Genomic DNA, 22,978 nt, shown 5'->3' on the forward strand with positions numbered 1-22,978 from the left:
TACAATTTGCCATGTCTGATGATGATCTTACATACATAATTCACTTTAAGGGGAAATTTTGTGCAGAACTTAGCAGCCATAAGTGGAGAATGACACAGGGAAAAAATTTGTCCCTGTCTCCGCCCCGTCCTAAGTTCTGCCCTGTCCCTGCGAGATCTGTCCCTGTCCCTTCCCTGCAAACCATCTGATCCCATCCACACAAGCCTCAAATAGTTTTGTACTGAATTTATTTTATTAAAGTATAAAAAGAAACTATATTCTGTACAATTGTCATTTTATAAATCAAAGTTCTGGCTGCCGAACTAGAGGAAGAGATCTTCAGCTGGCAGGGCTTTGTTTATAAATGTTTATCAACGCAACTAATATATTATTTTATCCTAAAGCAAAAAAAGAAAAGAAATACACTTTTTTTTCTACCTTTATTACCTGGTTTCTGCTTTCCTCATCATCTCGTCATTCTAGTCCTTCCATCCACTGTCTGCCTTCTCTCTGCCTCTTCCATATGGAATCTGCTCTATTTCTATGCTTCTACCAGAAATTGTGCCTCCCTCTTCCCCCCCCCAATTGGTCTGGCATCCATCTTCTTCCCTCCGCTCCCCCCATAGTCTGACATCTCTGTTTTATTCCCTTCCATCTTTCGTTCCCTAAATAAAAAGGTAAGCCACAATCTTACAAACAGTGAAATTCATCTACAACTTTTAATCAATGAAGAGACCCAACAAGGTCCATGTTTCAACCAAAAAAAAGGGTCTTCCTCAGGAGTCCCGATTGGTCTCTCCAACCTACACTGGGTGTATGTTGCTACATTCACAAAATTTTTGGAGAGACCAATTGGGACGCTGAAGAAGACCTTTTTTTGGTCGAAACATGAACCATGTTAGGTCCTCTTCATTGACTAAAAGTTGTGGATGAATTTCATTGTTTTTAAGATTGTGGATTACCTTCTTATTTTAATAAAGCTTGCATCAGTAATATCAGACTCCACAGTTTATTTTGCTTTGGATTTTTACCCTTCTGTGGATTCAAGGGGTCAACTCTTCGGTTGCAAAGCATTAATAATGCCATTTAATGATGGCACATTTCAGGTTAACTTTTCTCATGCCCCACACAAAACTCATCATTTGCAAATAAACTGAGGAGTACCTGTTGACTTACATCAACGAGGACAGGATTTAAATTATTTATTGGTATATCGCCAACCTTCTGCCTGAGAACGCTGGAGAAAAAAAGAAATAGTGAATAGAGAGGCGGTTCTAGAGATAGTTGACAGCACAGAACGGTGCTGCAAGCACAGAGAAGCACAGGCAGGGAACAAGAAGATTAGAAAGAAAATCACCAGAAAACAAAAGGTAAGAGATGATTTTAATTTTAGTTTAGTAATTGAAATATATCAGTTTTGAGTATTTACATCTGCTATCTCTGTATTGCACTGTACATGGGGTGCTTTTTAATCTTGATTAATCATACAATTAAATTTATATATATATATATATTCAATTTTATAATTTTACAAGAAAATACATCTTGCTTAGGATAATGCAGCAGAAATAAATATTCAAAATCACATTTCAGCAAAAAATAAAGAATATATAGCCATGCTTTCTTAGACCACAAAAAGAACATAGGGGAGGCTAAAGCAGGTAATTAAGAAGTTAATCAATCATGCTGAAAAAAGGTACAATAAAGGCTATAACATAATCTGCATTTAATTTCTATTATTACCTTATACACTAGCAATTTTCTTTAGCTCCAGAAATGATCTTAATTGCTCCAGTTGAAAAAAGACATATTTAACATGAGTATACTTGACAATGCATTTACAAGGGTACGCAAGCATAAAAGACGCCTCACTTCCTGATATTTGTCCTGGACTTGTCCCCCCTCAGCTTCAGTCCATGCCCTCATGTCCTTGTCACATTGGATATTGTGAATAACTGTTTTTCCTGCTCTAAACTGTCGATTCCTTTCAAAATTTACTGAAACGTTGGTCTCCCCTTTCTTTGTCTTGGTGGGGAAGGCTGGAGATTATTAAGATGACCATTACGCCTATTGTTAATTATTATCTTTCCATGCTCCCTACTCTAGCGCCGAAAGCCTTCTATAAATCTCTAGACCGTAAACTGTCTGAATACCTATGGTGTAATAAGCCCCCGCGTATTGCTCTAAACATACTTAAAGCAGCTAGGTCTGATGGAGGGATGAATTTTCCGGACTTTTTTCTCTATCGTATTGCTTCTTTTCTTAGATACAGCTCATTTTGGTTGTACTCCATTGAATCTGATAACTGGCAAGCTGCATGGTTACTTATTGAACACCATTTGGCTCATCCTGTCCCTCTTTCGTGTCTACCATATACCCCTCCAATAATTTTGTCCAATTCTTCTGAATCCATTCGCTCTACTATGCGTGCTATTCAACTCTTCGACTCCGTTTCTCAACAAAACCATTGGCACGTTTCCTCTTCCCCAATATGGTTTAATTCTAATATTTTGATTGATAGTCATCCTCTCCATAGGCGCTCCTGGATGGATAAAGGAATTTGGACCATTGATCAGCTTTTAGAGAATGATTCTCTCCTGTCATTTTCCCAGCTGATGATGAAATTTGCCCTCCCCCCAACTGAATGTTTCCATTGGTTACAGCTTTCTCATTGTTTGAAACATCGCTCCCCTTTCATTTCTCAATATCCCTTGACTTCTACTTTATCAAGGCTTTCTCACCTAAGTGTATTGTTGGGTCACTCTACATCCCGTTTCTACAAGGAACTTAGCTCTCATCGATATCCCAGATCCACTAGATCTACAGATATCTGGCCTAGGGAGATATCGTGGAGCGGTACTGACAAGGACTGGGACATTTATTTTACTAAAATTATTCGTCCTACTGCATCATCTAGCTTGTCTCAGTCCTTGTATTTCTTATCCTATAAAGTCTTCTGGACCCCTAATAAGTTGTTCCGGGCCGGTTTGAGTGACTCCAACCTCTGTTGGCACTGTCTTTCAGATATAGGGGATATTCGTCATATGATATTTGCATGTCCCATTATCTCCGCTTTTTGGACCCAAGTTTGGACTATTATTCAATAGATCCTACCGATTTGTTCAACCTTTTCTTTGGATGTTCTTCTGTTCCATGCGTTAGCTGTTCCCGACACCCTTTCTTCTTAACAAAAATCCTTGCTAAATATTCTTCTTGCTCTTACTATTCAGATGATCTTACATAATTGGAAATCTGCTGATTTTTTAAATATCACTTTTTGGTGGAATTCTATTCTTTTGGTGGAATTCATTCCTACGAATCTAAGGCGGCAGATTTTTCCAACAGACAGGCGACTATTTCTAAAATTTGGGACCCTGTTAAGCATTTTGATCTTTAACTATTGATGGTTCCTACATTTTCTCTATTTTATCCCACCTCTTAATATTTGAAGATATTATGTGGATCCTTTGGGGGGATGCTTGCTCTGTCCTGAACTCTCATGTCTCATGTTAACACTCTCACTGCCTGTTTTCTTTGGTCATGTTTCCCTGCTCCTTCTTTTGTCTTTCTCCTCTCCAGATTGCTGTTTGGCCTGTGTTCGGCCCTCCCAACATCCTGTTTTGATCATGCATTGTTCTGTCTTATTGGATGTATTTTGTTATGTCGGCCTGCTTTTCATTGGCCATGATGTTTCTCTTCTGTTATTAATTATTAGCATTGTTTGCTTATTGTTTTATGAAAACCCAATAAAAATACTTGAAATCGATAATACAGTACAGTAATTTTCAGTACAGTAATGTAAAGAAAGCAGTTTGTGAAAAGAAAAATAAGGAAGCAAGCTGGACTTATTTTTCAAAGGCTTCTGTGTTGCTGGTCTTGTCCGCTGCTTCTTATTGTTTTAGACACTACAGCGCTGAAACTAGAGAACTGAACGCAGGACAACTACTGTTCTCGCAATTCCAGAGCCCTGAAGAAATTATTATCTTATCGTGAAACTTTGGCCATCGTCTAGTTTTAGCACTGTAGCATTTAAAACAATAAGAAGCAGTGGACAAGACTGGCAACACCGAAGCTTCTGTGAAATAAGTCCAGTTTGTTTTTTTATTCATAACACTCTTAGATACTGTATTAACCAATGATACTGTAATACAGTACAGTAGAGTAATGTTCAGTATAGTAATTTAAAGTAACCAATGATTACCAATCATGATGTGGAACCTGGAACATGAGGTAGATTATTGTTAGGAAGGCAAGTCACTTTCCAGATTAGCCTCTGGTGGTTCATGTGGAGATAGAATGTGAAAGCATGTGTTACCAGGCAGGTATCTTCATTCTGCTCCTTTTTATGCTCTTTGATAAAGTACCACTTGTAGAGGGCTTGGGATTACCTTCTGTGTTGGCATCAGGTGGATCAGGTGGTTCTGGTGTCAGTATTATGCTCCTTTTTAGGCTCTTTGACAAAGTACCACTTGTAGAGGGCTTGGGATCACCTTCTGTGTTGGCATCAGGTGGTTTAGGTGTCTTCATGCTGCTCCTTTTTATGCTCTTTGCCAAGGTACCACTTGTAGAGGGCTTGGGATCACTTTCTGTGTTGGCATCAGGTGGTTCAGATGGTTCTGGTATCTGTATTAGTTTGCAAACAGGAACTAAGAAAATTGGAGAGAATCTGGAAAAACAAACAAACAAACTGGACAAACAAACAGGACAAACTGGAAACAAAAAATGAAAAAATACAAAATTCTGCTCATAGAAAGACGCACATAACATTAAACACAGAAAATAGGCACATCTAAAATAAACATTAAAGAACTGTTCAAACTAGTAAAAACTATAACAGACACAACTCGGATCCTAAAAAAGCACAATGAGTGCACTCCATCTGCTCAAACCTTAGCTAATTTCTTTAAAAATAAAATCACTGACCTAAGAGAAATAATACCTACGCCCAAAACCAACATAGAATTCCATTTTGGATCCCACGAACAAGAGTCCAGAGCAGACATGCTCTGGAACTATTTTGAGCTCCCAAACTTGCACCAATTCTTAACTTTGTTCAATAAATACACTAAATCAAACTGCTTACTGGATGAATGTCCCTCTAAGATCATGAAAGTTGCTCCACCTGATTTTAAAAAGGAATTATTCACCTGGCTAACAACTACTCTTACTAATGAAATATTGAACGAGGATATGGAACACATACTGATCACACCTATCCCCAAAGATCAGAAAAACTCAATAGCCCTAACATCCAACTACAGACCTATAGCGAGCATCCCCCTATTCACTAAGCTGGAAGGATTAGTCAACTTGGAACTAGTGAACTACCTAGATAAATTTAACATTCTTAGTGAACATCAATCAGGTTTCAGGAAAGGATACAGTACAGAAACAGTTATAGCTTCCATCTTAAACCACCTCTATGCTCTTTTCAGCAAAGGTACAAGTGCTCTGATTTTACAACTAGACCTTAGTAGTACGTTCGATCTAGTAGACCACGAAATAATGCTACTATGCCTAGACGCAATGGGGCTCTCAGGAAAAGTAAAGAAATGGTTCCAGGAATTCCTAACAAACAGATCATACCGAGTGGTCAGCGATGGGAATTACTCGAAACCATGGAAAAACCCCTCGGGGGTTCCCCAAGGCTCCCCACTATCACCCACACTATTCAACATATACATCTCACCCCTTTGCCATCTATTACAAAAGTTAAACTTAAACTATTATATATATGCAGATGATATATCTATCTTAATCCCCTTAAATGACATAACAAAAGAAATCACCTTTCTCATATAATGACCGAAATCGAAAAATGGACAATTGACTTCAAACTGAAACTAAACACAGAAAAGACAAAAGTCTTCTTGGCAACCCCCAAGGACAAAATTACCAGAACATCATTACAATTAAACGGCCATGAATACCCAATCTCCAATACCATAAAAATACTGGGAATCACACTGGACACACACCTAACCATGGCTGACCACACGAACTTAGTGGTGAAAAAATGCTTTTGTACTCTGTGGAAACTAAGGACCATCAAAAAATACGCTACATCCTTTAGATTACTGGTGCAGTCTCTGATCCTATCAATTCTGGACTACTGCAACATCATTTATCTAGGCATCCCAAAGAAAACAGTACAAAGATTAAGAATAGTGCAAAACACTGCAGTTTGCTTGATCTTCGGATTGAGGAAAAACAACCACATTAACCCTTACTACAGAAGACTGCACTGGTTGCCAGTGGAGGCGCGAATACTATTCAAATTTACCTGTATTTGTTTCAAGCAGGCCTGGGGACTAGCGCCTTCTTACCTACTGCCACATTTCACATTACACAACCCCTCACGACCAACCAGAAACCGTAACATATTTACATACCCAAAGATCACAGGCAACAAATACAAATCCTTCTTGGACAGGTCCTTCATGTTCTGGCTCGGAAATTACATTAATGGAACCAGGCTGACCTAAAGCACATTCCGGAAAGCAATTAAAACTGCACTATTTGACAAATTCATCTCCTAAACTGAAGCCTCTCCACTTATTAAATTATATGTTCCCTCTGTTCAACCTCGATGTAATATGTTGTCCTCTTATCTATTTCTCATGTAATAAGTTGTACCCCCTCTTCTTGCATTCTGTAATTTGCTGATTGTCCAGCCTTCTTCGATGTGAACCGCCTAGAAGTCTTCTCGACTGTGGCGGTATAGAAGAATAAAGTTATTATTATTATTTTGGTTGTGTCTTTTGCGAACCAATGTTCCAAAGTGGTTTGATGATGACGACCTTTTGGCACTTTTCTAAAATGTTAAATAATATTATCATTGAATAAGTTAACACACCTGTTAACAAGGGCTTTATTGGGGTGCCACTTCTCTACGACTGCCTGTGTTTTTGACCATATGCTGAGCAGATCCTTGATTTCAGCTGTGGGTGTGGTACCTGCGTCTCCCTCTTCCTCCCCTGAAGAAATTTCTTGGGCTACTTCTTTCTGCTGCTGCTGGTTGAGGTGCTGAAGCTCTTCCGTTGTCAGCTCTGTCTTGTGATCATCCACTAACTCGTTGACATCCTCTTTGCTGACTTCCAAACCAATGGACTTGCCCAGAGATATGTTCTCAGGAACAACAGGTGGTTCTTCAAAGCCTTCAATGTTCCTTTCAGCAACACATTCTGGCCAGAGGTTTTTCCAGACAGAGACCAATGTTCTCAAATACATTTCCTCCATGCTTTCTCAATGATTCTTAGGCAATGCAGGATATTGTAGTGATCCTTCCAGTTAGTGACCTCCTCCACAGGTAAACGTAGGAGACCCCCCCCCCCCCCATTTACAATCTCTTCACCTTCTTACTCTTTCTCTCACCAGGGCAGCTCCACATCGACTCCACATCTGAACCTGAAGAACAGATTCCAGGTCTTGCAGGAGGAGACTACCGACGTGGAGCAAGACCAGGATTAATACATATCTCCATCTCCGGGGACAATGGATCGACACACCCAAAAGAAGCGTAGAGTCATAGCCATTGGGGACTCCATGTTGAGGGGCACCGAGGGACCAATATGCAGACCGGATATGCAGTCAAGGGAAGTCTGCTGTCTTCCCGGAGCCAGAATACGAGATGTGACCACCTGTCTTGATAGACTTCTCAGGCCCCAGGACCACTTCCCCATGCTGTTCATCCACGTCGGAACAAATGACACTGCCAAGAACACCCTGGAGGACATAGCCAGAGACTTCAGAGCTCTGGGAAAGAGGCTGAAGCAGACAGGAACACAGGTAGTATTCTCTTCAATTCTTCCTGTTAGGGGCAGAGGAAGAGACAGGAACGAACGTATCCTGAAGACGAATGAGTGGCTACAACGATGGTGCCGGGAAATGAACTTCGGATTCCTGAATCACGGAGAGGCACTACAGGGACCAGACGGACTCCACCTGACCAACAGAGGTAAGAACGTCTTCGGACACCGACTAGCCCACCTACTTCGAAGGGCTTTAAACTAGGTAAGTCGGGGGTGGGTACCCACTTTTACACCGGAGCAGTAAGTAACAATCCTGATGTGGCGAACCAAAACTCTGCTTCTAAGTCTGAGGTAAGTACCCTTTCTGCAAAAGAATCGCTAGGAGACACTTTAACTCATATGGGTTGCTCTCTACATGAGCTTAGTAAACAAAAAGAGTGGAGAGCTATGTATGTTAACGCACACAGCCTAGGGAATAAATTTCTAGAACTGGAAACAGAAATAGTTAATGCAGACCTAGACGTAGTAGCAATTTCCGAAACATGGTTCACAGACTCTTACGGGTGGGATATAACTGTACCAGGATACAACCTGCTTCGCCAAGACAGAGAGGGTAAGTTAGGAGGAGGGGTAGCATTTTACATCAAAGAGAACATCAAGACAACCAGGATCACGGATGTCAAGTATACTGGGGAATCCATCTGGGTAAACCTGGCCAGAGGCGGAGAAAAATGCCTGTACCTTGGTGTGGTGTACAGACCTCCAAGTCAATCGGAGAACAAGGACGCTGAATTAATTGAAGACATTGAGAATATCACCTTACGGGGGGACATTGTTCTGTTGGGAGACTTCAACATGCCTGATGTAGACTGGAACACACTCTCAGCGACAACTTGTGATAGCAGGAGGATATTAACGTCCATGAAGGGAGTACGGCTCAAACAATTGGTACTAGAGCCCACTAGGGCCCACTAGGCCATCCTGGACCTGGTACTTACGAACGGGGAAAGCGTCTCAGAGATCTCGGTGGGAGAACCGCTAGCCACCAGAGACCATAACATGGTATGGTTTAACCTTAGGAAAGGCTTCCCTAGATCACAAACAAAAACATGGGTACTCAATTTCCGGGGCACTGACTTCGCACGCATGGGAGACTTCGTCCATCAGACGCTTCAGGTTCAAGAAGTAATGGATAATGTGGAGGTTATGTGGTCAACCTTGAAATCGACCCTTCATGAGGCAACTATCCGCTACATAAAATCAGTAACTAAACAACAAAGAAAAAAGAAACCCCAATGGTTCACTGATGAGGTCTCGTACCTCGTCAAGGAGAAGAAAAGAGCATTTCTCTCGTACAAATGCACGGGGGAAAAAGAAGCAAGCATTGAATACAGGACAAAGTCTGCAGCGGTGAAAACAGCAGTCAGGGAGGCCAAACTTCGAATGGAAGAAACTCTAGCGATAGAGGATAGGTACCTAGAGGACAAAGGGATTGAGGGGTACAGATAGGAGTAGAGGTAGGTTATAAGGATAGGATTAGAGGATTAGAGGTACACTTGCTGCCGGTAGAGGCACGAGACTTATTCAAGTTTTCTTGTATTTGTTTCAAGTTGATCTTGGGCTATCTCCAGCCTGTCTCTTTTCACATTTTATATGGTATAGTCCGATGAGGAAAACTAGAAGTCAACATTTATTTGCTTATCCGAAAATTAATGGTTGTAAATACAAGACTTTCCTGGATAAGACCCTCCTTGCGTTCCAAGCAAGTAAACAGCAGCCTTGGTTGGATAAATGTATTGGTCAAGCCATGTTGTCTTACAGTACCGTACTTTTCGGAAAGTGATCAAGACGACTTTGTTTGAAAAATTCATTTCCTAGTGTGGTTGCATTATTATGAACTGTTATTCTAAGAAAAAGTTTGTATTGTATTTTCCTAAAGTATATTTGTACTTTTAAGAAATATTTTGTACCTTCTTACCATCTTGTATTTCGCTGATTGTCCAGTCTTCTTTGATGTAAACTGCCTAGAAATCATTCGGTTATGGCGGTATAGAAGAATAAGGTTATGTTATGTTATGTTAAGTTATCTGTATAAAAGTGTCCAGTCTTGATCTGGCCAAAGTGTTTGCCTTGGGGTGAACTTTTGATCTAAATTTACATAAAAGACTAAATTTGCACAATCAGCCAATTAGTTGCTGTACTATAAGAATACTGGTGAATTGTTGCAGTTCCAAGAGAAGTTTTTCTCAATATTCCTGGGAACTATTAGGATATACTGTATACTGTTTATTTGATGGACTGCTAATTTTTGTCTCACCTTGATTTGAAAAATAGGAAGAAATTAGGACCATCTCTGCTGGTTCATGCTGTAGGCTGGGTAACCCTGGTGGGGAGGGGGGAGGAGAGAAGGAATGCTGGTCTCTTGCCAAACCCCTGGTAAATCCATCCCTTCAGTGATAAGGAGAATGTCATCAGTGGGAAAGAGACCTCAGAAGTATAAAGGATAAGAGTGTGGAATTGGTGTGCATTGAAAGCCAGTGAAGAAACTGTTAGTCACAGTGTAAGTGATCTGGAGCTAAAATTAGCAAATTTGCACTAAAGCCATTTTATGTGATTCAGAAATGTTCTACAAAGGTTTAAAGCTGTTTAAAGGAGTTTTGGACATCTAGCTGTTAATGTAACATTTGGCGGTGTGGTACTTTTGGTAAACCATGCACAGTAAGAGTTAAAACAGAAAAATAGCTGTAGAATCAGAGAAGGAACTAGAATGAGATTATGCTACAAGGCCAGACATTTTCAGTAAGCACTGTATAAATGAATAGGCCTGGCACCGAAATGTCTCTGGGTCACTGTGACATTCACATCTTAGTCCCTGAAATTGTTCTTGTTCCTTGGCTGCCACTTCTTGTAATTACAAAGTCACCATGTTTCATGTTAAGCTTAGCTAATAGCCAAGTAAGCTAAAAAGCTAATCAAGGGTCCCTTTTACTAAGTTAAGTACTGAACAGGTCCCTCCACTCCCAGGATGAAATACGCCTTAAAACACCCTTGGTCGTGCCCTTCAACTAAAAACCACCAAAAGACGTTCCTACTCCCACTTCATACCAAGCCACTGGCAATCGACTGTCCCTGAAGATCAGATCTCTTGAAGGACTTCTGAACTTTAGGAAAGCAATAAAAACATACCTCTACACCTAACTCCCCTGCCGATGGATTACAAAGAAATGTATATTTGTACTAGTTCCTCGGTATGTGTCACATTAGGATAAAATCTTTGAAAATCTTGCACTGTAACAATGGCAAATTGTACCCTGTAAACTATACATATATATATATATTTTTTTTTTTTATTTTCTTTATTATAATTTGTTTTTCATTGTAACTCTATTTTCTTAGACAAGATTGTATGCTTGTAAAAATTTTGAAAAATTTCAATTAAAAAAAAAAAAAAAATATATATATATATATATAAAAAGAAATAAACCAAGAAAGAGAGGCAAGATATAAGAAAAAACACAGGGATAAAGGAAATATAATTAAACATGATCGTTGAGCAGGTTCTCCTGCTTAATGGTGGTGGACGGGGCTGCAGGAAGACTGCGAATGTGGCAGCAGCGGCAACCCCAGCTCCTTCTTCAGCACCATATCGGGAAGGTGGAGAGTGGCCTGCGAGGTTTGCTACAGCAGCTGGCGAACCTCAGCAGGCCGCTTTGAAGAGGAGTGGCAGCGGGAGGGAGGAGTCGCTGGCGTGTTCTGCACACTCACATGCCTCCAGCTAGCACAGGTGCCGTGAGGACTGGCACAGAAGCATGACTTGTCAACACCGCATGCGCGCTTAGCCTTTTAAAACACCCCTGAGTGGTCCATGCCCATTCCCACACCTCCTTTTGAGTTGGGTGCGAGGCAATTACAGAATAGTGCATAGGCAGATCTGTAAGTTCTAACACCAATAATTGACTGATACAGGCTCGTTAACTAATTAGATTGTGTACGACTCTTCTCCCTGGAAAAGAGGAGACTCAGAGGAGACATGATAGAGACCTACAAGATCATGAAGGGCATAGAGAGAGTAGAGAGGGACAGATTTTTCAAACTTTCAAAACATAAAAGAACAAGAGGGCATTCGGAAAAGTTGGAAGAAGACAGATTCAGAACGAATGCTAGGAAGTTTTTCTTTACCCAGCGTGTGGTGGACACCTGGAATGTGCTTCCAGAGGATGTAATAGGGTAGAGTACGGTACTGGAGTTCAAGAAAGGATTGGACAATTTCCTGCTGGAAAAAGGGATAGAGGGGTATAGATAGAGGGCTACTGCACAGGTCCTGGACCTGTTGGGCCGCCGCATGAGCGGACTGCTGGGCACGATGAACCTCGGGTCTGACCCAGTAGAGGCACTGCTTATGTTCTTATATGAATATATTATGGTAAGCTATAAGAGTTTATAACCAACTCAGAGCATACTTCATATGAACTGAATGAAATGATTAATGACAGCAGTGAAATGTGTGTATATGTTTCTGTCACCTCAGTTCGAGGCTTTTTTCTCCACCTTGTTTTCTGATCTGTAATGTCTCTAGTGTGGTGCCTGCCAATGGCCACTCTATAACAATTTTGAATCTTTTGTTTGCTGTATTTAGTTATATGCATATCATGATGGAAATAAACCTCACTCCTTAGCCAGGGTATGTGGAGTATGATCTGAAACTCTGAAATTTACTAACCCTCAAGCTGTAAAAAAAAAAAAAAAAAATGCATTGTCCCAAAGAGCTTTCATTTGGAGTTCATGGGATCTGTAACATGTCTAGGCAACTACTTTCTTCTGCATGTTGACGTTGCTATATTTAATGAAAATTCAATGTTTTTAAAAAAGTATCTAAGGAAATTACTAGTTTCACATCACGTGGCAATCACACCATCCTTGTGATGGCTGGTTTAAAAAAACACAACACAACCCCACAACAAACCACCCTAATCACCGAACTATATCTCATGATTATTTCCACTGAAGAAGTGAAAATTATTTTTGTCTGCTCTTCCTTATGTCTGACTCAATTTCTCTTAGTGTTTCTGTATTTATACCATCTTTTCAAGAAAAGAACAGCTCGCGCCCCAGCCATTACTTCATGTACCCAGAATCCTTTGCTAAATGGCCGCTGAGCTCTGCCTATTTGCTCAAACCCGCTTGGCCCTTTCGCCTATTGAAACCCCCGTCAGGGTCACACCGAATTTAAATGGCCTTCCTGCACCCCCCCCCCCCCCCAACATAAATTTTCACCAGAACGAGCGTCACCCACAATAAATCAGCCTCCTAGGCGGCACCGCGCGGCATTGTGGGATCTGCAGTTCTTCCGCGCGCCGTTCTGCGGTCAACGAGAGCCCCCCTCGCCACCCCCTGGGACTACCAGTCCCGCCGTGCCGCGGGAGATGAAGCGGCGTGCGGGGAAGGTCTGCTTGGGGTCCAGGGGGAAGGTTTAGGGCGCGGGGCGAGGCGCGAGCCGCAGCAGGCCGCGTCGCCGGGCTCGAGCGGTGGGAGGCGCCTCGCGGTAGCCGCAGCCCTTTGCCTCCTCCTCGGTGCCATTTTCTGGCGACTGCAGCGTCTCCGTTCCAACCGCCTCCGACATGAAGATTAAGGATGCCAAGAAGCCCTGTAAGCGCCTCGTCTCTTTTAATGCGGGAGGGGGGGGGGGGGCATTCGTTAAACTAGGCGGAAGCTCTCGCTTACTTATAGTCACCAGAATAATCATTGCATTGGGCTGAGAGGAAAAGGTCCGCCTTGCAAATGCCCAAGAGTCTGTCTCTTAAGTTGCTCCTGGAGGACCACCTAGTCCGGGCCTAGCCAGTCTGCTCTCGTGCAAAATCCTGGCTCTAAAGGGCACCGAGCTAATGTGCTAAAACCTGCTTATAAGAAGCGTTTTACCCGTGAAAACCATATGCAGGGCAAGAAGGAGCAGTAGGTGGCTTAGGGGAGGAGTTTGTGTGGGGGGGGGGCATGGGCATAGCAAGGGTGTCAAAGTCCCTCCTCGAGGGTCCACAATCCTGTCAGGTTTTCAGGATTTCCCCAATGAATATGCATGTGATCTATTAGCATACAATGAAAGCAGTGCATGCAGATAAATCTCATGCATATTCATTGGGGAAATCCTGAAAAACCCGACTGGATTGTGGCCCCTCCAGGAGGGACTTTACCCGTGAAAACGATATGCAGGGCAAGAAGGAGCAGCAGGTGGCTTAGGGGAGGAGTTTGGGGAAGGGGAGGCATGGGCATAGCAAGGGTGTCAAAGTCCCTCCTCGAGGGTCCACCATCCTGTCGGGTTTTCAGGATTTCCCCAATGAATATGCATGAGATCTATTAGCATACAATGAAAGCAGTGCATGCAGATAAATCTCATGCATATTCATTAGGGAAATCCTGAAAAACCCGACGATTGTGGCCCCTCCAGGAGGGACTTTACCCGTGAAAACGATATGCAGGGCAAGAAGGAGCAGTAGGTGGCTTAGGGGAGGAGTTTGGGGAAGGGGAGGCATGAGCATAGCAAGGGTGTCAAAGTCCCTCCTCGAGGGTCCACCATCCTGTCGTGTTTTCAGGATTTCCCCAATGAATATGCATGAGATCTATTAGCATACAATGAAAGCAGTGCTTGCAGATAAATCTCATGCATATTAATTGGGGAAATCCTGAAAACCCGACTGGATTGTGGCCCCTCCAGGAGGGACTTTGACACCCCTGATTTATGGGCTCACAGTTAGTTACTCTTCTAACAGCAAGTGCAAAATACCTTTTCCTTTAATGTAGATGGGATTCTCCTTTATAAAATAAGTCACTAGTAGGCGTTTCACCGTCCAAAGAACTTAGGCGACCCGTTGTAAAAATTACCTCCATCGTTCTACTACTACTACTACTGCTACTATTAATTATTTCTATAGCGCTACCAGGCGTACGCAGTACAGAGTCACAAAGAATAAGAAAACAGTCCCTGATCAAAAGAGCTTACAATCTGAACAGGCAAGACAGACAAACAGGATGTTAAGGGGAACGGTTAATCAGCTGGCTGGGTTGGAGGGCAGAGGAGTAGGGTTAAGGATTGAAAGCTATATCAAAAAGGTGGGTTTTCAGTCTGCTTTTAAACAAGGGAAGGGGCTTTACGGATAAACTCAGGTAATTTATTCCAGGTATAGGGCGCAGCTAGATGAACAAAGTCTGGAATTGGCAGTGGAAGAGAATGGTAACGTTAAGTGTGACTTATCTGAGGAACGGAGTTCTCTGGGAGGTGTGCGAGGAGAGATTTACCACTGTGCTACTTTTAAATAAGCCCCATTGCCTTTTAGTAAATTTAGCCTGCAAACGCATGCGACTTCAGGAAGTTTGAACACTGAAACTAAAATGTGCCAGGAAGGTAAGGGGCAGGGAGATACTTGGACCACGCAGGGGATGCTGAAGAGCGGTGGAAAGGAACAGACGCTGAAGGGGGCTGGCGAGAGGGAAGGGTGGTGGTGGAAAGGAACAGATGCTGAAATGAAATGGGGAAGAGAGAGTGGGGAGAAGACGCTGAAGGGAAATGGGGAACAGAGAGTGGGGAGAAGACACTGAAAGGAAATGGGGAACAGAGAGTTGGGAGAAGACGCTAAAGGGAAGTGGGGAGAAGACACTAGAAGGGAAGAAAGGGATGCCAGACTATGGGGGGAGCATAGGGAAGAATATGGGTGCCGGACCAATTGGTGGGGGGGGGTGGAGGGAAGGGAGAGGCACAGTAACAGAGCAAATGGAAGACGCAGAGAGAAGGCAGACAGTGGATGGAAGGAATTGAATGAGGAGAAGATGAGGAAAGCATAAACCAGACAACAAAGGTAGAAAAAAAAATTATATTTATTTATTTTTTTGCTTTAGGATAAAGTAGTATATTAGTTGTTGATACAAATTTATAAACAAAGCCCTGCCAGCTGAATATCTCTCTAGTTCAGCAGCCAGAACTTTGATTTATAAGGAACGAATAAGCTAAATATTGCAGTGCTGAGGCTTGTTTGGATGCTGCGGGGACAGTGGTCGTGGGGATGGGGCAGTGACCGGGGACAGATATTTTCCACTTGTCATTCTCTACTAGCATATTCTTACTGCAGCTTAAAATGAGTTACCACAGGATGTGCTTAGGCATCCTGCAGTAATTTCTAAATCATCACATGCTATTCCGGGTGCTAATAATGTTTTGTTTTGGTTTTTTTGTGGGAGCATGTCCCAGCAGTAATCAGTTACCATGTGAGCCCTTACTGTCTACAAAAAAGGTGTTGATCAGTGTGCATACAGTAATAAAAAAAAAAAAATGGCCACCTGCTAATGGCAACATTAGCACATGGCCTTTGATAAGAAAGAATAGAAAACTGGCCATTTTCCAGCTGTAGTAAAAATGGCCTTAAGTGTGGGAATAATCTACACAAGGGAGCTGAGCTAAGGCCACTTTATTGCAGTTTAATAATAATAATTTTATTCTTATATACTGCCAAAGCCATGGTAGTTCCTTCTACACCAGCATTCTTCAATACAAGGCTTGAGAGTCAGTGGTTATGCCCATTCATGCACTCTGATTCTTCCCCCTCTCCTTAAAGAATGACATAAATTAGTTTCCTGCGGTTAACTGTGGGAATGGGGACAAATTATGTCAGCATGTCATTTTCTACTGAGTACATATTTCTAGTAACGCTATAGAAATTTTTATTATTGGTTTTAAAAGTATTTCCCTGTAACTTTCGAGTGTTCCCCCTAGGCTTTGTAATTTTTGATGGAGTGAAAAATCAATCTAATTGTACCTGTTCTACTCCACTCAGGATTTTGTAGACTTCAATCATATCTCGCCTCAGCTGTCTTGGAAAGCTTGGAAAAGAGACGATTGAAGGGAGATATGATAGAAGTCTACAAAATCCTGAGTGGAGTAGAACGGGTCAAAAATTACTAAGACTAGGGCAAACTTGAAGTTACAGGGAAATACTTTTAATACCAATAAGTGGAAATATTTTTTCACTCAGAGAATAGTTAAGCTCTGGAACACAGTTCCCGAGGTTGTGGTAAGAGGCTGGTTTTAAGAAAAGTTTGGACAATTTCCTGAAGGCAAAGTCCATAGTCTGTTATTGAGAGGGATTTGGGGGAAGCTACTGCTTGCCCTGGATCGGTAGCATAAAATATTCCTACTCCTTGGGTTCTGGATTGGTTCTAGGGTCCTGGATTGGCCACCGTGAGAATGGGCTACTGGGCTAGATGGACCATTGGTCTGACCCAGTAAGACTATTCTTATGTTCTTATTAAACAAGTCGATGAAGCTATCCGTGCAATGTGCGGCAGCGGCGAAAAGGGCGAACATAATGCTAGGAATGATAAAGAAGGGGATCACGAACAGATCAGAGAAGGTTATCATGCCGCTGTACCGGGCTATGGTACACCCTCACCTGGAGTACTGCGTCCAGCACTGGTCGTCGTACATGAAGGACACGGTACTACTCGAAAGGGTCCAGAGAAGAACGACTAAGATGGTTAAGGGGCTGAAGGAGTTGTCGTACAGCGAAAGATTAGATAAACTGGGCCTCTTCTCCCTCGAACAGAGGAGATTGAGAGGGGTAATGATCAAAACCATTCAAGGGAATAGACTTAGTAGATAAGGACAGGCTGTTCACTCTCTCCAAGGTAGGAAGAATGAGAGGGCACTCTTTAAAATTGAAAGGGGATAGATTCTGTACAAACATAAGGAAGTTCTTCTTCATCCAGAGAGTGGTAGAAAACTGGAACGCTCTTCTGGAGTCTGTCATAGGGGAGGACACCTTCCAGGGATTCAAGTTAGAAAAGTTCCTGCTGAACCAGAACGTACGCAGGTAGGGCTAGTCTCAGGGTGCTGATCTTTGACTAGAGGGCCACTGCATGAGCGGACTGCTGGGCACAATGGACCACTGGTCTGACCCAGCAGTGGCAATTCTTATGTCAATAAAGAAAACCATCTAAGCAGTTTACGCGGTGGCACAATCTCTGTTTTCTCTGTGCACCGCCCCACCATTCCCATAGCACTCGTAGCTTGTTCTGCTCCCTGTCTTCCCTATGGCATCAGTTGCTCTACTCGTATTTTCTCCCCCTCCCCTACAGAGATCACATAGCAAGTGAAGTAGGAAGTAAAGGGCTACATGGACCACTTCCTTCTCCTGTGCTGTTCTAGGCCTGCCTGACTGTTTATTTGAACTTTTATACATATTTCTTAAATACTTGTTGATATAAGCCAGTAACTGTCTTGCAGTAGCAAGTGCTGGTTACTATAATTGTCCTGTAATAACAAAGATTGTAAACATCTTAATTTGATAACCACCTTTGAAATACTAACATATTCTTTACGTTGATTTATGTATCGTAGCTAGTCTTTTGTAAACTGCATTGAACTTTACGGTAATAGCGGTCTAGGCATGAGAAGCCCTTAGTTGGCGTGGAAAGTGAGGATTCTTCTTCTTTGGGCAGAGGCTCATCTCCCTCTTCTGTAAGCGGCTCACATTGCAGGAAATGAAACGTTTAAGTGGACTTCCTCAGCAAAAACCTGTTTGATCCTGGGGAATGGAAGTTGTCCCAAGAGGTGTTCAAGCTCATTGTTCAGAGATGAGGGCTCCCATAGATGGAGCTCATGGCCTCTGCTCACTATGCAAAACTTCCTCATTCTTCAGCAGACAAAGGGAACAGACTTCAGAGGAGGTGGATGTGCTGGCTATTGCGTGGCCTCCGTGATGGCTTCTATATAGTTTTCTCCCCTGGCCGATGATAGGACAGGTGTTGCATTGCTCGCTTCCAGGGGAGAGATTTTTGACATTCGCATCGCCTCTTTGTCTTGTTCGCTGGAAGCAACAAGGGTATGGCGGTGTCCAAGGCTTCAGTTGTTTGCTGGGTCAGAGTGGCAGGGAAGCAATTGCTGGTGGCTTTACGTGCTCATTCGACCAGGGTGGTGGCTACTTCTTGGGCTGAGTCCAGAAGATTGTCCTTGGAAGAGATTTGTAGGGCTACGACGTGGTCATCCTCAAAAACATTTTCCAAGCATTACCAGTTGGATGGGGTGGTGCGGGCAGAAGCTTCTTTTGACACTTTGGTCATTGTGGAGGCTGTGTTGCTTTGCTACATCTCATTAATCTTTGGATTCATCTGCTGCTTTTGCTAAGGAAGGAAAAATTATGTTCTTACCTGCAAATTTTATTTCCTTTAGACACAGCAGATGAATCCAGAACCCTACTGTTTCTGGATATCTGTTGTTGGTTGCCTCTGTGGGGGCTCTGGTTTCATGTTATGGTTGGTAGTTGTCTTAGGTGTTTTGTCCTGTTTATGGGAAAGACGTTTTTTCCTTACTGGTGATGTTTTGTGGTTCCGAGTGCACCTGAAAATCAGTTCTCTAGCTCCACCTGCTGGTAGATGTGTGCTATACCACTAGTCTCTGGATTCATCTGCTGTGTCTAGAGGAAAGAATGGTAAGAACATAATTTTTCCGTTTCCATTGGCCTAGCAGAACTCAAGGAAAAGACATTAACAGGTTATGAATGAATTTTACCATCTTTTACAAGGTACAATTGTAAATAGGAATCTAGGTGTACTAGCTATTAGTCTAGTAAACAACTGCCACCTCCCAAAGAAACCTATTGTATCAGATAATAGGGATTGTTAAAATGTGTTTGGTGTTTTTTTTAAGTATATTTACAATTTAATTTTCATTTTTCCACAGCCTTTCCATGGTTCGGTATGGACATTGGAGGAACACTGGTGAAACTTGCCTACTTTGAACCTATTGACATCACAGTAGAAGAAGAACAGGAAGAAGTGGAAAGCTTGAAGAGTATCCGCAAATACTTGACATCCAACATAGCCTATGGATCCACTGGCATTCGCGATGTCCATCTAGAGCTAAAAGACTTGAAGCTCTTTGAGCGAAGAGGAAACTTGCACTTTATCCGATTTCCAACCCATGATTTGCCTACTTTCATTCAGATGGGAAGAGATAAAAAGTTTTCAAACCTACACACTGTACTGTGTGCTACTGGAGGTGGTGCTTATAAATTTGAAGAAGACTTTCGTACAGTAGGTATCCTGTCTTGTACCTGAGCTCATACTGTGATTGGTGAAGCAGATCTTGAGGTTTGTAGGTGTTGCATTTGACTAATGAGCCCATTGGTTTTGTAACCACATTTTTGGAATAGAGGAGTAGCCTAATGGTTAAAACAGCAAGTTAAGAAACAGGGGAGGACAAGTTCAAATCTCTGTGGTCTTGGGCAAGTCAATTAACACTCCATTGCTTCAGGTACAAACTTGCATTGTAAATATCTGTATCACAATGTAATGTAACTTGCCTTAAGCTACAACTGAAAAAGGTGCAAGTTAAATACAAAACCCATCCTCTTCCCCTCCCCTTACTCCCCTCCCCTTACTCCCCTCCCCTTACCCCTTGACATAATAAATAACATACTGGCATCCTATGTAGAGAGCACTTAGTTTAGAGAATACATACTTTAGGCTATTTCATTGAGATGCTTTGTTAAACATTGTGGGGCTCAATATCGAAACGGAAATGCATCTAAAAACTGGCCTAAATCGGCACTTAGACGATCAGTGAGACAAGTCGTCCACGTGCTGATAATCGAACCAGGTTTTAGACATATCTAAAAATGACTTAGGCCTTCACAGTGCTGCAGTATGCCCAGAGCTGAAAGGGGCGTTTTAGGAGGAGTGGTGAGGGCAGGATTTCGGTGGGACATGGGCCGTCCTAAACTTAGTCGTATTGCATGTATAACCGAAAGTTTGACAACACTACCTAGATGGAACTTGGACATTGTGACTTAGGCCATCTAAAACCAGGTTTAAGTCACAAGAAGGTATCCTAAGTGACCAGATAACCACTGCAGGGACAAAATACAGATCCCTACACACTCCCCAGTGATCTCAAGCCATTGGGGAAAGATCATTCCGGATCGGCCATGCAGACCATGCATAAGAACAAAAGAATTGCTGTAGTTGGGTCAGACCAGTGGTCCTTCGTGCCCAACAGTCCACTCCTGTGGCGGCTCCCAGGTCAAAGAGCAGTGCTCTAATGGAGTCTAGCCTTACCCGCATACGTTCTGGTTTAGCAGGAACTTGTCTAACTTTGTCTTGAATCCCTGGAGTGTTTTTTCCCCTATAACAGCCTCCGGAAGAGCATTCCAGTTTTCTACCACTCTCTGGGTGAAGAATAACTTTCTTATGTTTGTACGGAATCTATCCCCTTTCAACTTTAGAGAGTGCCCTCTCGTTCTCCCTACCTTGGAGAGGGCAATCTCCTCTGTTCAAGGGAGAAGAGGCCCAGTTTCTATAATCTTTCGCTGTATGACAGCTCCTCCAACCCCTTAACCTTCTTAGTTGCTCTTCTCTGGACCCTTTCGAGTAGTACCGTGTCCTTCATGTACGGCGACCAGTGCTGTACACAGTACTCCAGGTGAGGGTGCACCATGGCCCGGTACAGCGGTGCAGATCTAATTCATCTTCAAACAGGTCCCAGTCTCAGACTATGGGTGTGGCCAGTGGTCATAGAGGATCCAGATCGCTTTGCTTTTACATCATGGCTCTTGAGCACGAGGAATTAGCATGCAAGGAATATTCATAGCTAGTTATTGCTACACTGATTAGGTCTAAAAAGCCAATGACAGTCTCTGCCTAGGCTAAGGTTTGGAAAACTTTTCAGTACTGGTGCATCAAGGAAAAGGAGGAGCCTTTCTCTGCTCCAGTCTCGGTGGTGTTAGCCTTTCTCCAAGCTGGAGAAAGGGACTCATAGTGGCATCCCTTAAAAGGTCAAGTAGTGGGACTCTCTTGTTTTAGGACTTGAGACCATGGGACTACGCTGATGTCTCAAAGGGAGCACTACGTATCCAGCCCCCGGTGAGACCTCCATTCCCTTCTTGGGATCTTAATGTAGTTATGCAGGGTCTCAGCCAGTCTTCGCTTGAGGCATCCTTGATGGATCTGACACTCAAAATGTTTTGGGGTTTTTGTTTTTTTTTTGTAGCTATTATCTCAGCGAGAAAGATCTCTTGAATTGCAGGCTCTTTCTTCCAGAGAGCTTTTCCTCAAGTTTACTGAAGCTGGAGTCTCTGCACACCGTTTCATCCTTTTTGCCATAGGTTGTTTCGACATTCCACGTCAATCAGGAAGTCAGATTGTCTGTGTTCCAGTCCACAGATTCCAAGAAAAAGGACCGGATTCTGAAGTTGGACGTTAAGTGTGCTTCTCCAGTATCTTGAGGTCACCCACAAATTTAAGCTATCTGACCATATTTTCATGCTTACAAATCCAGCCTGATGTGGTGTGCCCACTTCCAAGGCCACGATTTCCAGGGTAATTTTGTCAGCATATATTGTTTGTGGGAAACAGTTCCCTTTTCTATAAGGGCACATTTGACTAGAGGCATGGCTTTGTTGTGGGCAGAAGCTTGGGCGGTCTTACCTGAGGAGATTTGTAGGGCAGCGACTTGGTCCACTCTTTATACATTTTCCAAGTTTTACAGAGTAGATGGAGCAGTAAGAAACGACTCCACTTTTGGATCCTCATTGTTATGAGCCGGCGCAGTGATCTCGCCCTAGATTTCTGGGACTGCTTTTGTATAGTCCATCCATCCAGAATAACACTCCTATTGCACTAGAAAAAGAGATTAGGTTCATACCTTGCTGATTTCTTTTCTAGTAGATAGGTGTGTCATTCTGGACCCCTGCCCTGTCATTTTTTTCCAGCGCCTGCTTACTGTCTCACTCAGTTGGATGCCAGTCAGACCTTAAGAGTATGAAGAGTAGTCTATTGCTAGGTCACTTTGGGGTATTATTTGAGATCCATTAATGTTTCCATTTGACATGATAGTTTTGGTTTTTTTGATTGCTCAATGTTTAACACGTTTATTATAATTTCAGAGCAGAACAGCCTTATTCTTTGGGTAGCCCTTCTTCACATGTTTATAGAAGAGGCTATTGCCTGCTTTGGAACAGAACTGAACTGGGCAGCAGAGCCCCCTGTTGAAGTAGGAGGTATTTTAAAGCTGGCATGAATTCTTTTGTTTTGGAATAAACAAGTTTGTTTTTATATTTATATTTATATATATATATATATATATTTTTTTTTTTTTTTTTTTTTTACTTTTGTGGAGTGTTCATTGTCAATTCCCACTGTTTTTTGTGTGATTTTGAACCCGTGGGTTTTTGTCCTGTTGGTTCAGCTCATGAGCACTGGCATATAACCCA

General features: G+C 42.5%; 1 protein-coding gene across 2 annotated transcripts in view; it reads left to right on the forward strand.

Moving 5' to 3' along the window:
* The first annotated feature begins 13,036 nt into the window (after positions 1-13,036).
* PANK3 (pantothenate kinase 3) overlaps positions 13,037-22,978 on the forward strand; it is a 36,860-nt gene continuing 26,918 nt past the window's right edge. Inside the window, exons 1-2 of one of the 2 annotated variants that reach the window (XM_033927321.1) lie at positions 13,037-13,376; positions 19,450-19,802. In XM_033927321.1, the coding sequence (XP_033783212.1) occupies positions 13,349-13,376; positions 19,450-19,802 (381 nt within the window). In that variant the 5' untranslated portion in view covers positions 13,037-13,348. Of the gene's footprint in view, positions 13,377-15,510; positions 15,575-19,449; positions 19,803-22,978 lie in introns of those variants that run through there. The other variant, XM_033927323.1, reaches the window with a different exon arrangement.

Source organism: Geotrypetes seraphini, chromosome 18, assembly GCF_902459505.1.
Source record: "Geotrypetes seraphini chromosome 18, aGeoSer1.1, whole genome shotgun sequence".
Taxonomy (NCBI): Eukaryota; Metazoa; Chordata; class Amphibia; order Gymnophiona; family Dermophiidae; genus Geotrypetes; species Geotrypetes seraphini.